The sequence below is a fragment of the Strigops habroptila genome, chromosome 9 (assembly GCF_004027225.2).
Source record: "Strigops habroptila isolate Jane chromosome 9, bStrHab1.2.pri, whole genome shotgun sequence".
Taxonomy (NCBI): domain Eukaryota; kingdom Metazoa; phylum Chordata; class Aves; order Psittaciformes; family Psittacidae; genus Strigops; species Strigops habroptila.
Genome location: NC_044285.2, coordinates 35,128,090 through 35,143,207, shown reverse-complemented (window position 1 = coordinate 35,143,207; position 15,118 = coordinate 35,128,090). Strand labels below are relative to the sequence as shown.

At 38.3% G+C, this 15,118-nt stretch overlaps 1 protein-coding gene across 9 annotated transcripts in view; it reads right to left on the bottom strand.

The window, feature by feature from the left end:
• Window positions 1–15,118, bottom strand: part of STAG2 (stromal antigen 2) — an 88,714-nt gene that overhangs the window by 52,139 nt on the left and 21,457 nt on the right. For all 9 annotated transcript variants that reach the window (XR_003993102.2, XM_030497159.2, XM_030497161.2 and 6 more), the window contains exon 2: window positions 335–479. Coding sequence is in view for 7 of the 9 variants with exons in the window: in XM_030497159.2 (XP_030353019.1) it covers window positions 335–378 (44 nt within the window). In the remaining 2 variants the exon portion in view is untranslated. The remainder of the gene's footprint in view (window positions 1–334; window positions 480–15,118) is intronic.

Here is a 15,118-nt window from a genome sequence, read left to right as displayed (position 1 = left end):
TTCTTAATCAAAGAGGTTTTTTATTCAAACATTTCGTTCTGAAAGACAAAAATCCTGAGAAGTCCATCACATAAAACCAAGTCTGTCACAATGGCTTCCTATTAGCAAAGTCTGAAAACTGATTTAAAATAATTAAGCACTTCTAAAATACTTATTTTAATTACCGCTGAATAATCAAGAAAGAATTTAAGCAATGCTTTACCAACATCTCAACAGGAACAAAATCTAGAACCCCATCTCTCATTTTGCTTTCATTTCCAGAAGAATACCAACCATAACACTGAAAAGAATCAGTACATTTAAAAATGAAACTATAAATTGTTAAAACACTTACTGAAGGAGAGTAAAATCAGTTGGTATTTCTGGAGCTGCTATCATTTCTTTATCATCTTCTGCAACACCACTGTATTAGAAAGATATTCAAAAACCAATCTGAAGTACAAGCTTACTTTTCTTTCCTCCTTTGTAGCGGACAACTTCTGCAATAAAACAAAAAAATAAATACAGTGAACATTTTTTCCACAGTTGAAGTAGTAAAAGAGTTGGAAACATGAAAAAGTCAGATCACACCATCCAGTTTCCAACCGAGCTTTTCCCTGTCTCAAGATTTTATATATTTGATTCCTCCCATGATCTTACTACAAAGTACTTCCACAAATGTGAAAAGCATTAAATAAAATACAGAAACCTTGAGGGGGGAAATCTGGTTAGGATGAGCAAAGCGGAATGGTTTTCATTAACACCTTGCAAGTAATAGCTTTTATTTCTAAATCTATACTAGATTTATGTTTGAACTTTTGAACTGTAACACCATGCACTGCAGCGCTCAGACTCACCAACACTAGGATATTTCTGACTAACCAAAGCAAAACCAGATTTGATGTTAAATTTAAACACAATATGTGTACATTTAAGGACATTATATATACACCAACTTTGTACCTCCAATGTGTAAACTTCCATGACATTTCCCATAAAGATAAGCTCTTATAACAAGTTCTTACAATCAGCTGTTTCACAACTCCCCGTCTTCCAGAGTTGATAAACCAGGCTTACAACAGTTTTACTATTTAAAGCATTTGACAAGACTCTAAGGATATCAAGAAAGATACTACTATCCACATGCTATAAAGAAAACCATCAGAAACAGCATAGTGTTTTCTCAAGAAAACGTAAGATTGTGAAATACCTGCTTTTCAACTTAATTTTAATATTGCCACCTGAATCATTATTTAGCTAATTTTCCTGTATTTACAGGGTGGGTGGGAAGGGCAGGAAATCACAGGACACTTCAAATCTGAGATTTAATCATGCAGGAAAAAGTTTTCTATGTCAACCATCTGCCCCAGGCTAACTTTTGTACAGCTAAAAACTAAGAAAGCTTCATGTTCAGGTATGTTGAAGATGCAATAGCAAGGAGAAAAACCTTCAAAGTCTGCTGACTCTACAGCTTGCTGGAGTGACTAGGTATTTGAGGGGCAGATTTAATTTTGGCATGCTAAGCACATGTTGCTTAATGTCTGATAGCTATGCTTCAGAGACTGCATTTCAATCCAGCATGTAGATAGAGGCCGTACATTTCTTTTCCTGCAAGTGCTTCTTCTGAATGCTAGGGGCCACTGTAGCTTCCAGAATTCAGAGAGCTGAGAGAAACCATAAAACCCTGAACTTACTATGTTCTCTTTCTTCACATTTCACACAGTTACATAAAGGCAGAAAAGCAGAGTGGAAGGAAACAGCGGCAAAATGAGAGGAGGTTTCAGATAGGTTGGTGAATCTCAATTTAGTCTGCAACTACTAAAGCATGTTCCATCCAGAACACCGAAGATAAAATGCTTCAAAAACTGCTCCTGCAGAATGGCACCAACCTCTGTTGCCCCACTGCTCCCTTCTCAAAAAACACAGGGCACAGGACCAGTGCTTCATGCTCTCCTGCCCCATTTACACAATCTTCAGCAAACGGTCATTCATGGGCAGGTAACGACCCCTCCCCAGCCATTCATCTCCATAGGCTCTGCCATTCCGTATCACCCAATTCAATTCCCCAACAAAATGGGCAAAATGTACCTCAAGGATTTTTCCCCCTGGATTCTCAAGTTAAACTGGTTCAACAGCAGGTATCCAGAGCTAAGACATGGGAAACACAAGACTGCACAGCCACAAGCACGGGTGGGAAGAGTAAAACTCCCTTCTCTGGTGGCAGGGAGCTACTATACCATCCAGGCTGTCTACATCTATATGCTCAGTTGGTGATGTATCAAAACACTCTACACTTTGGATGATATTCTTAATACATACGTTTGTATGTATTTATTCTTAATATTGGCTCAGATTCCTTTCAGCAAGTTGAACTTGGAAAAAAAGCAGACTTTAGTGCCTTGGTCATCAGGCTGGGACCTGCTCAGAGGTGTACCTCAGGGAGGGGGTATGAAGAGAAACTAAACGTGAAAAAGAGATCCAGCCACAAAGATCCTTTTGGGGCCACGCTTGTGATTCAGTCCCAGTGCGAGGATGCAAACTTCAAAACCCACACTGCTCAGTTTCAAGTTCAACCTGACCATCAACATGTTATTTGACTTTTTCTAGTTTACATTTTTCAGTTGAGAAGCAAGACATCTATTGAAGCGACAATCAGGATGCTTCCATGCAAATTTTGTGTTATGGCTCATTAATACTACCTATTTACAATACTAAAATTGCCTATTCTATAGCATTTGAAAGTTCTGAGGAACAAAGCAAGTTAACCACTTGGATTATCCATTTTTAGCTCCTTTTATGAAAAGCAACCTGCTGTCCTATAGATTTTTGAAAAAATGCTCACAAAAATCTTTTAAAGAAAAATGATGAAAAGGAATGGGTAAATTATTAAAGTATATATTCGCTACATCAAACAAGTCAAATCAATCCCTCGATAAAACTAGTTGGCTGCAGGTTATACCAACTTGAACTTCTTGTAAGAACCGTTCAGCTTAGTGCAAACAACAAACTATGAAAGAAAACATGGCATTGTTGGGTCAGGATCACCTCCAAAAATGGGAAAGAAATATCAAGTTCTTAGTAGCTTAACGCTTCAGCATCTAGTAAGACTTCCATTTCAAGAACAGTTTTTCTTGAAGGAAGAAGAAACCTGGCTCTCATGAGTGCAACTCTATACGGGTGTTATCGAAAGCACAGATGAACACCTTGCAAGAATAGATGAGGTAAGACTGTAAAGGATCTCCAGCGTCAAGCTCAAACCCCAGCAATGACCAAAACACTCCTTGTGTTTGTCCCAGTAAAGGATCATTTTGAAAGATTTACATACATCCGGAATATGACATGGACATTTGATTCCCAACCATCAGGGTTAGCCTGGGATGCCCCCTGGCAGGAGCCAAGAGAAGCTGCCCAAGGAAAAACATTAGCGATGTTTTCCCTGAATACCTTCCCAGCATCCAGCAATACCTCAGGGATTTTTTTCAGGCAGAGAGGCTGTCCCTACATTTTCTAACCCCTTATCAATATTTTTTTCCATTCATATTTCCAATCACTTTTTGAATTCAATATTCAGCAGCAACATCGTGTATTCCACACAAGAACTCCCTCAGCCAAATTCCCTATACCGAGAGGCATGTTCTTTGCTTTGACTATATCACTTGCCAATTTTATTTTATGTTCTGTTGTTTCGGTATGGGAAACCACTGGCATTTGTCATCCCCCATTATCCTTGATCTCAGTAAATGCCTTCTGAAAATTCAAGACTACTGCCAGATGGGGCTTCTTCATGCACGTAGTGGTGACTCATTCAAGGCACCTGGTTTGGGTAGTCAATGAAAAAAGAGAATGGTCCATATAAGCATCCAGTCAGAACTTGTAAAATATACCAAGTTCATTACAATGCAGCCTGAAAACAAGAAAATCACATTCTGGCAGATGCCATTCCAAACAGTGAAAAGTCTACATTATCTACTAAATGCGCTCAAAGAATAAGTTAGCTCTAAACTGAAGAGCAGCTCTTCAGTTTTTTGCATGTTCACAGAATTCCAACTTCCATTTTCCCAAGCAGATACTGAAATCTCCCAAGCCTGAAAACTTCCTGAAGTCACTCAACTTTGTGAAATCATAATTAAATTATTAACTATAAAAAGAAAATGTATCCTGCTGAAAGATCACAAGGTGGAGCTCTAGCCTAAAGCTAACCAAAGAAACTCCAGAAGACAGGTCATCCAGAGGTTGACCTAGTTATTTCTATGCAATAAACTTTATAATAGATTGCTAAAACTGCAGTAATATTGTAGCACATTTCCTTTAGATTTATATTTAGATTACATAAAGAAACCAGAAGATTCCTGCCTCTTTTCTGAAATAAATGCATAAACATGTTCGATTCAACGACTCTTCCAAAGATGGAAGTGCACACAGCTGCTGTAGTACCACTAGCCTCTGTTATTCAGCCTTCAAAAGCAAGCAGAAGAATTTCAAAATACATTTTAATAGCAGAATTAATGTGTCCCTTTATTGTACCCTGCTATTTAAAATCTTGCTAACAAAATGTTAATGAACTAGAAGACCACTAGAACAACAGTAGCAGTCCAGGAACACTAATCACACATAATGTCACCAAATGTGAGAGAAGTCTCTATTCAAAATAATTTCACTGATAAAAGCAAGAGCTAAGCATGGAACAATATAAATGTTTGTTCACTGAAACCCAAATGTGTCTTCACTGAAAAAGATTTAAATTTTAGGTTATTTTTCCTTAATACATGAATAGTTAATTTAGGTATGGTTGTGAATAAATCAAATATACTGGCCAAATGTTGAGATTTGGCAAAAGTTGACAACAAACATCAGCACAATTCACACAATAACACATACGCCACCAGCAGCTGCTGAGTGCTACCTGTCCTCTCTTCATTTCTACTACATACCCAAATAGGCTAAACAAACATTAATATAATTCAGCAAACAGCCTTTCTTAAAAGAATATATGTGTATATATATACATACACCCCCACACAAAGAATCATAGGATCTGTCCTGGAAGTTTGTGTTTCACACACTTGTGTAAATGCAGTAACTAGAATATTCCTTAACAAGCTCAAAGCAAAGCATTTCAGATAGGTGGGTTTCAGGCTGGGTTGGGTTTCCTCACACATGCACTTTGCCATTGTTGCTTGGCTTCTACTATGTGAAAGGTTTAGAAGGCTGATCAGTACAGCGGTCATCCTTCTTCTGGGAAGGCAGAGCTGCAAAGCTTAAAGACAGCTCTGCAGGACAGGACAAGGGTTTTGGAAACGCGGGGTGGCTGTTGAGAGATGTATTGATTTTTCTCCCTGTAATTCAGTTAGCCACCTGTAAAAATCAAAGACCTCACTTTTTAAAGTCAGAAAATTGGAACTTCTAAATTGTGATGCTGAATGAAGTGTGTGGCTAAAGTTCATCCTGAATTATTTATCTATCCATGAATGAGAGAGATGCTGATGCTTCAGAACCAATTTGCAGCAGCAACAGTTAATATGCTAGTCAGACAAAACTTAAATAAAGGATCAGAAGTATGTCCACTATTTTCCCTTAACTATCTTGGTAGAGGAAGCTGTTATTCAACTACATTATGACTCTCACTCCTTTCATGAGAGACTAGAATATGTCTGAACTTTTGTTTCATAAAATAAGGTTTGGTTGTTTGGGGGTATTCTCCCATCTAAGTATGCTGCTTCAGATTACTTCTGCGTTTATCTTCATAGGTAGATTTTTAACCAGTATTTTGAACAACTGCATGATGCTCTCTGCAAGCCTGGAAAAGTGTGTTATTTCTACATGTTATTTCTACCAACATTAGACAACCCAATATTGCAGCTGCCAACAAGCTTTAAAGCAATTTTATAATTTCAGTAAAATACAGAAAATATACTTCAAGTAGCACTCTGTATTGTAACAACTGTGCTTTAACATGATTTAGTTGCAACCATACCAGCAGTTTTGATCATATTATGACTGCATAATCAAGACTAAACTGAACACTAATGCAATTAATACCTTTAAAATGTGGTTATTTTTGTGCTGTTTGCTTAACAAACGAGATTTTTAATTCCTCTACAAGACTGCCTGTACTAGACATCATCAATTTACATTCCTTCCTGCTACAGAGACATGGACTGTACACACAGTAACAGTCCATGGTGCCAAAGTCACTGAACAGTTAACACTCCAACAAAAAACTGAAATGACCTAATTTATACAGGTCTTATGCTTTCAGTCGTTCTTCACAATTTATTTTCTTCTCAACTTCCATCTCTTACACCCCCTCCTGCACTACTTCTGTCCACACATCTCTCTTTCTCTTCATCTTTCAAAAAATGAAAAAGCAATGTTATGGTGGCTGTTGATATTATGCTATCACACTACTATTTTTATTCCCTGGCCTGCTCTTTATTCCTTTTTTATAGTATTTGCTCTTTAGGTTCATACAACAAGTCTTCTGATTAAGAGTTAGAGTCATCTCAAGAACATGTTTTTCATGCAGTGGTCTGCTGCTGAAAGCAATCATCTTCCTTCCCACTCCCCAAACACACAAGGAAGTTCCTGCTCCCTTCTAGCACTCTAATGAACCTGCAGCAAGTGAATTATGAAAACAAAACCATTTCCTCCCACCACCATCAGCTCTCCATTGGACCAGCCAACTGAATCAGCTCCTCCTGCAGCCACACAAGTCACTAGATGCAGTATCCAGGGCAGTTGAACTCTACCCCTCAACAGCAAAGCGGATGGCGAGCTTTGCCCATGCCAGCATACCAGCAGCAGGACCAGATATATCCAAGTGGCTCCCCATATGTGATGGGCTGCCAGCTGAGGAGACAGCAGCCCTGCAGTAAGTGCCTTCTTTATCTGTCACCCACATGTCACCGAGGCACACCATATTCTGCCTGTAAATCCATCAGGCACATGCCCAGCCTTAGCTGTCTCTGCAAAGCATTCTCCTTACTCCTTCTCACATGCATTTCCTATATTTTCATTATACAGCAGACTACACATATACCTACAGAACCATTCCTTCTTACCAGCCTTCAGACGGAAGCCCAGCTAACAGCTGATGGTGCCTGCCAGGACCAGCCAGGAAATAGCCAAGCACATGGAAAACATAGATCCCCAGAGGGAACGCACACATCAGTGAACAGAAAGCAAAATTTGGTTTTGCAGTTTAATGCTGTCAAAGCAAAAGCTTAAACAGGCTTTATTTTGGGAAAGAAGGAAAAAAAAAAAGTATTTAAGAGGCATATGAAAAAAGCCAGACTAAAACCTCAAGTGAAGGTTGAGACTCGAAACATGAATAACATCCAAGGACCCCTGTACCACCCCAATAACTCTGCCAAACTCAACTTCACCATCAAACAGTCCTCCTCTTGTTGAAAGTATTTGTTGGACTTCTGCTGTTTTTATGAAACAAATATGTGAAAACAACTACTATGGAAGGAAAAGAGCTTCCTATGGTCTTTCACAGTCATAGGATTACTCATTAAAGTACCATTAGTATCTTTAATGCAGGAAGTTAAATACTATTTTGAAATATAAATATACTGTAATGGTTTGAATCAAGTAAGGTTTTTATATTGATATCTAGTAATTTACACTGTCTGGTAAAATCTGTGTGTAAAACACTTGATATAAGCACTAAAAATACTGACACATTAATCAACTGTACAATAAATGCAACCCTTATTAAAGGGGGAAATACCTATATGACTCTCTAATGTTCAGCCCAGCAGTATTCCTGAGCTTTGCTAAAATGCACCTGAAATTCCCATACATCTTTAAAATGGTTTGGTTTTGGGTGTCTTTTAAAAAAGGCAAAGGTAAGATAACAAAAGTAGTAGTTACACCTCATTGTGTCTGTCACATCTTTCCCTGCCAAAGAAGAGATGGCTTCCAGATGTTGCAGTCTGACTGCGTGGAAAATGAGGCTCTAAGGAAGAATAAAAGCCAAGTCGGATGACAACCAAGATGCCTACTTAAACAAGCCAGAAAAAGAGTAGTAGTTCATTTATGGTACAAGGCAAGCACACCTCCCAGCTGCCTGAACACCCTAAGTTCCCAAACTAAACTACAGAATACATCAATATCCCCCTTCGCACACTGATTTTTCAACAACGTAGTCTTTTGCGCATCCCCTCCAAATCCTGGCTCTTGTAAAAGCTAGGGATGAAGATGCACACGCACTGCCCACAAGCAGCACGTAACCAGATAACCCAACAGAAGCCTAGAACAGAGTTAGCGTGTTCCAACGTGCAGGCAACAGCAATGAATTACTTCAGTACATGTGGCAGAGGCAGGGTTTTCCAACTGACAAGGTATCCATCTAGCAAGTTCTATCTAGTGTTCTTCCACTGATCAATGTGAGCCCGCAAGCTGCCTCGCTTTATAGGAGCTTGCCCTCCTACCATATAGATTTTCCCATTTGAAAAGTCCAGGTCTCTAGAGTTTTGTGCCCAAAACTTTGCTTGGGCATTTCTAAGAATAACTGTATTAGATAATAAATTCTGGAGGGGGGACTACACAGTACACACTGCAATAGCATCAGCTGCTAGTATAAGATACAGTCAATACTAAATGGCTGAAATAAGGGGGAAACCCCATAAAAATGAAACTACTGAGGAGTGGAAAGTAAAATCTCTCAAGCACGTTTCCCAGAATCAGCCTGTATGAGCCCAGGTGATAGCGCACTTGGGACAGTCCTCTGAAGAGCCCACTGGACTCCCCTGCACTGGGATCCCAAGCGTTCTAAGGTAAGGAGAAGCAGCTTGGTTGTGTTTTGTCAGCTGAGATCCAACAGAGTTTTATAAGCTGAAGCTTCACACCACATAAAAATGGCTGAACTGCTTCCAGACAGTAACTAATGAGAGCAAGTCCAGCATGGAAACAAACAGAACTGAATATAAGCACAAGTCAAACTGTATTAGTCTTAACTGGATATTTAAAATAATAATTAAGAAAAAGGGGGGGGGGGTGGCAGGAGAGTAAGAATGCTTCTTCATGCCTCATTCCATCCTGCTTTCCTCCACTGCACCAGTCCAGCTTATAACAGGCCTGGACTACAGAAAGGGCATCACTTTCTGGATTCCCCATGGGCTACCTGCAGAACACCACAGCTCTGCACCCATCACAGCGTGCCCTCCCGTCACCCTCTCGGTCGCATGACTACTGTCATTATCAGCCTCACAACAGCAGTATAAAGCTTTATTTATAGTGAAGCACCAAAACCTGCCATCACCGTGGTGCTTATGTACACAATCAAGAGTAGGTGTCCATCCTTCCCTGGCTCAAATGAAAATCTCTGCCATAAGAAAGGAAAAGAAGTATTTAAGAAAAAGGGAATAAATATTGTGCCACATCCAAGCCAACCAGAATGACAACTAAAACCTAAGCCTTCCATAAGTGGATTATGGCTTTTGCAACAACCAATATAAATAATCATCCTTACGAAATAAAAATTCAAGCAACTACTCATACATGCAGAAGTTGGCTTCTCCAAAATAGAGGAAATAAAGATTAAAACCTTGTGATCTTTCATTAAGAAGTTATCTCTGCAATTCTGCCAGCCTCAGAACATCTGTGCTCCATACATCCTCAGTCATAACTTCAAGATTTTTAATACCCAACATTTTGTTCTTGTTCTCCCTCATAACATTTGGGCTAAAATCCCAATTGGTTTGTTCGGAGAGCTGCAGCACTGAATACTAATTTTATATGAAACAGCAGTTGTGGTGCACATGGCTTTCCCCCACACAATTTAGAGAACTGAATATATCCACAATGCAGAATGCTAACGATCCATTAATGAATTCATTACCAAATTAATAAAAATACATGTCATCTCCAAGTCTAAAAATCACTCTCTCTTTATTCATCCTAAAACTGAGCCTTCTTAAAAGAATTTTGTGGGAGAGATGACTGGTGCTAAAGCCTCACATATGGAAACCTAGAGTTAACTATTGGCACTTTTTAAACATCCAGAGGAAATCAGCCTGGCCACTTGTATACACCCTAAGAACACTGCAATAATATTGGCATTATTCAAATCAATAAGTTCTTTCAACTCTGTAATTTCTTACTTGTGGCAGGTAACAAATTATGCCAACTGTGAGAGCTAGAACATACCATGCCTGGTTTATGAAAGCTAACATGAGGAAAAAAGTATCAAACTCAGGGTATTTTAGAGAACAAATGCATTTTACTAAGTAAGCTGACAAATACTGAGGAACTCTTGATGAGTATAAAATATTCTGAAGGAAAGGTTAGTGTGATTTGTTCTTCTGAAATTATCTTCCTTTGTAAGTCTCTCAAATATTGTGCATTAGGCACTGTAGGGATACAGGAGCACCCATTCCATACAGATCTACAAATATCTACAAATATGAGATGTTTGTCAGATCAACCAAAATTAAACCTCAGGTTTCTTCATTTAATTAAAAAAGAAAAAAAAAAAAATCAAAAAGCTACACCCTTGTATATTTGTTCTCAGTAAATTCATCATGTAAACAGAGCTGGTAGTCGCTCCTCCCTCAGAAGGCAGTTATAGCCTACAGCTGAAGTTGGATTTTGTTGAAAATTTACTGGTCACATTATGCACATATCATCATTCATAGTAAGTATTTTACTTGAGCAACGTTCAGTACACAGAATACTTTTAAACATTAGAACTATCACACCTAATAGCTCAGCAGCACAGTAGAAGCTCTTGAGATAAGGTAGTTACTGTCATTCTTTTTCCTGTATTTTCTTTTTAAAGGGGGAAAAGAAAAAAAAAAGGCAAAAAAAAAAAAGAGCAGTAGTGCCAGATGTCTCTTAAACAAGCTACATGTGCTGTGATTCCTCCCCTTCCCCCACACCAAGAGAGGAATTCTGGAGCGGGGGGCACCCTATAGCGCTGGTTAGCTGAATTCAGAGCATCGCCCCATACTCTTGGAATCACATGAAATCAGCAGCACATTTCCAGGACTCCGAGGTACCAATCTCCTACTAATACCCCCACCTCCAGCAGATGAAACGAGTCTCACATGCTGAATGCTGCGGCTGTTTTCCTTTTCTTCCTTACAGCTGAGACAAAAATGTAATCTTGGGCATAAGTGACATATTCAAGCTATTGTTTTTACAGTACCTTATACACAAAAAGAACCTCCTTTTAATCGTCATAGTTTACTTGCTCCATTAACACAAGGCATACCAAAACCCATTTTTCTCTGCCAGAAGTTAGATCGTAAGTATGTGTATTTCATTGCAGCATTGACTGTACTTACAGCAACTATATTTAATTCATACAGGAGCTTAATACCTCTGATTTTGTGTGGCAAATTCAGATAAATTTACTGCTGAACAACGCTTTCCAAGGACTCTGAACATGCTGCTACCCAGGGAGGAACCTAACTAGATGAAGTATTATCATTCCATTGTGGGGGGGGAATAAAATTAAAAAGAACAAGTTTTCACATTACATATGCTTTGGATTACAGTCAGATCTATTAATGACAGCTCACCTTCGCTGACAATTAAAGCTAATATCCTGAACTGCGTTTGTCAAGAGCTGACAAAACCCATTTTGCTGACTTTCATTACAGGGGTGGGAACTCAAACTGCCATGGTGGAAGTCACCAGAGGACAACCATCAAAACCTGTACTTGTCCAACAGTTGCATGGAAAAAACACTTCTGTCAGTCATTATAGTTTCATCAGTTTATTATCTGAACTGTATCATCTTCTTGTGGTTTTCAGCTGACGATCATATTCGACTTACCAGTTTGAAATTACCTCTAATTATTAGAACAAGAATTGCTCGACTGCACATCCTGTATCTATCATGACATCTTCCCCAACAATTGTTGTGGTTTCATAATTAACTGCAGTCCTACCCTAAGCACAGGTTTCTCTTCCTCTGTTTTGTGCCAGATACACGTCCCCCATCTCCCCACACTCAAATCAGAAACCAGTAACTCAGCACTTGACAACACAATATACTGTTAAATGCATGGGGCTTTTTCAGTCTTACTTTAGTTTCCCTGAATTTTCCCAGTAAATAACTCCAACTATTTTAAACACTTGGACAGAAGAGGGATTATTTAAAACAGGCAACACCTCTTTCAGATTGCTTTGATACTTCTACTCCATTTTATGTTGTACAACGATGCAACACTGAAGTCAATATACTTTTTCTAAACCATATACTTAGATTTCTGAAACGCAAGACTAAATGCAGTTGAAGTCCCCATATTAAGTTACTCAGCTGTCCTAGCTACTTGTGCTCAAGAGCACTGCTTCTCTGACTCAATTAGGTAGCCATCAATTACAGAATTATTTATTACTCCTGTGTTGAACTCAGCAGACTTGGCTCTTACTTACAGCTAACAGATTTTGTTCTCATAAATTATTTTTACCAATAGCTTGTGACCACCACTCAGGATTCTAGCATCTAACGGCAATTAAAAAGTTATTCACTCGCAAAGATTCTGCAAAATCATTTACTACTCGGAGCAAGTTCACAGCTCCTGAAAGCAAGGTCTACTTAAAAAAAAAAAAAAATCAATTACATATAGTTTGTTATCACAGGGTTGGCTATTCATTATGGGAAAAGGAAAGAGAGTAAAAATTATCTGGATTAGGATTCATGCACATTTAAAATATCTATATACAAAAAGAAACCCAGTATCATCAAGTAGAAAATTTTTTCAAGACATCATTTTAATGTGCCAGGCACTGATTTCGTAAGATCACTGGACCAACAATAAGCTACGTTACATTAATTTCTTTAAGTTACTAATGCAAACATTGTGTTCTGCTTAGAGAAAAAGCCACTTAATGTTTAGAATTGCTCTTAAAATCAATAAGCAGTACAGAATTCTCATGCTGTTGTACCGCTAATCAGGGTTACAAGTACAGTATCTTGCCTCAAACAGGTTTGCACTCCAAATTTTCTAAAATTTAAAATAAATCCCATCTGGGATTGGAAGTGAACCATCACCTGACAAAATAGCTACACATGTTTAGTTACAGTAACACAATGCTTTGACTGAAATATTTACTTTCCTTTACTTTTGTTTGCCCATATACAACTAAGTGTAATCAGTTTTAATGTTTCAGAGTGAGGTTTAATCCCTCAACTAACCTGTGTGAAAAACCTCTCTCTATTTTGCTCATGGTCTGTTACATAGGCGACAAAACATACATTAGTAATAAATCAACTGATGCGAAGAAGTGACTATAATAATCCTACTGAAACACACTTATCAGATGTGTCTTGGAAAACTCAAATGTAAATAATCAAGGGGGGTATCTTTTCAAGATTTTTTTCTTCCCCTGTTCCAGCAACACTGACTGCTGCTTCCTTGTGGGCATCATATTAAGATGAGTTTATATATGAAGAAAACATTCTATTTGAATTAAGTCTCCTATCCCCTTCACAACAAGCATGCCAGGGGACATTAATATGTATACCTGATCCTGCACAATTTTATTAACACGAAAGGTGAGACTAATACTCCATTCAGAGGATGCTTTCTTGGCATCAGACTGCCTTAGCCTTGAAACAATATAAACCAAATTTTAGTGAAAGTTAGGGAAAGAGGTAATAGCATTCAATCTAATTGTTAGACAAGAACATTTTTATCCGAGTGTAAATCAGGTCTGGCGGTTGTTCAGCTTGACCTCCACTTACTATAATCTTGCCCTAGGGTATGAAAATCCCAGATCATTAAATGCTACAAATTTAGTCTTGCAAGCAACCTAAAATGAACCTGCCATCAGAGGCAGCGTTTTCAACTGCTGCTAAGAGTTAAAGAGACAACAGCAATAACAGATAACACAACGTCAAGGTGGGCTTTTTGTTTGTTCATTTTTGGTCTTTTGTGGTGGGGCTTTTTGTGAAGAAAACACACCTATTATCTCTACCCTTAGCATATTATTTTTAATTTCAGGGTGTTTCTGAAATTAGAGGAAAATAATCAGCCTTTAAATTCAGAGGTCAAGAGAAAAACAATCCACCTTTTTGTTAATGTATGCAATTTCACTTGGAAGTTTGGAAAGTTTTTCTGAGAGAAGATGGGTTAATATAAAACTGCCCACTTCTTGCAGTTATGAGAAACATTTTTAAATGCCAGCTTTCCTACAATTCTCTAGACAGTCAACAGACATTTTAGGAACTGCTACCAATTCATTACTGTGAAACAGATGCCTGCCAAAAAAATTAATTACAGAACATAAATTTTATTACTTTGTGAATTAACTTAAGACTTTATATGCTAAGTATCAAAACGACTCTAGAACCGCAGAATCTTGTATAACACAGCCCACTAAGAAAATCAAGCAGAAGAAAATAACCCCAAAAGGTACGTAAGCACTTCTTACAGCTGATTATAGAAAGACACGCTCGCTAGGCCACAAACTAGTAAAATTCCTCTTCTACAAGTCTCAGCTGCAGGAAAGGAGCAAAGGCAAGAACACAGATCAGCAGAGAAGGAGCCAAACAGCACCACAGAACCTTTAAAAAGGTCAGAAAAGACTGATGATGGACCACAGAACAAGCAGTAATTAGCTACTTGTGAACCTGACTTACATGGTAAGGGAAGGGCCAAGAACATAGCTAGAGCATTTGAAGGACTAAAGCACACGAATGGCAAAGTCAGAGCTGTTTAAACAGCAAAATTAAATGACAAAACACAAACACCACCTGAGAAATTAAAAAAGCTTTATAACAAGAACCTGAGATATCACTCAATTTGCAGAACTCTGCACAGGTCTCCCAGGGAATTAACTCCAATTAAGATCCATGTGTAATGGATCCATTAACTCCATTAAGATCCAAAAATAAGAAAGCATAGTAAGTGTTAGAAGTTAAATATCAAGTCTTAGCACTGGATTTACACACAGGAAAAACATACTACCGGTGACAAGTCCTAAAGAAACCTTTTCATCCTCGTAGTAGTGAGACAGAGAAATAGCAAGTATTCTATCAAAACTGTCGTTCACACAGCTTTCTCACAAATAAATGCATAAAACACTCAACACCTAGGACACAGTTAAGGGAATAATTCTGGCATTTTATGCTGACTACAAAAGAAGCCAATCCACAAAGGACACCCTACCAGTTTAAGCC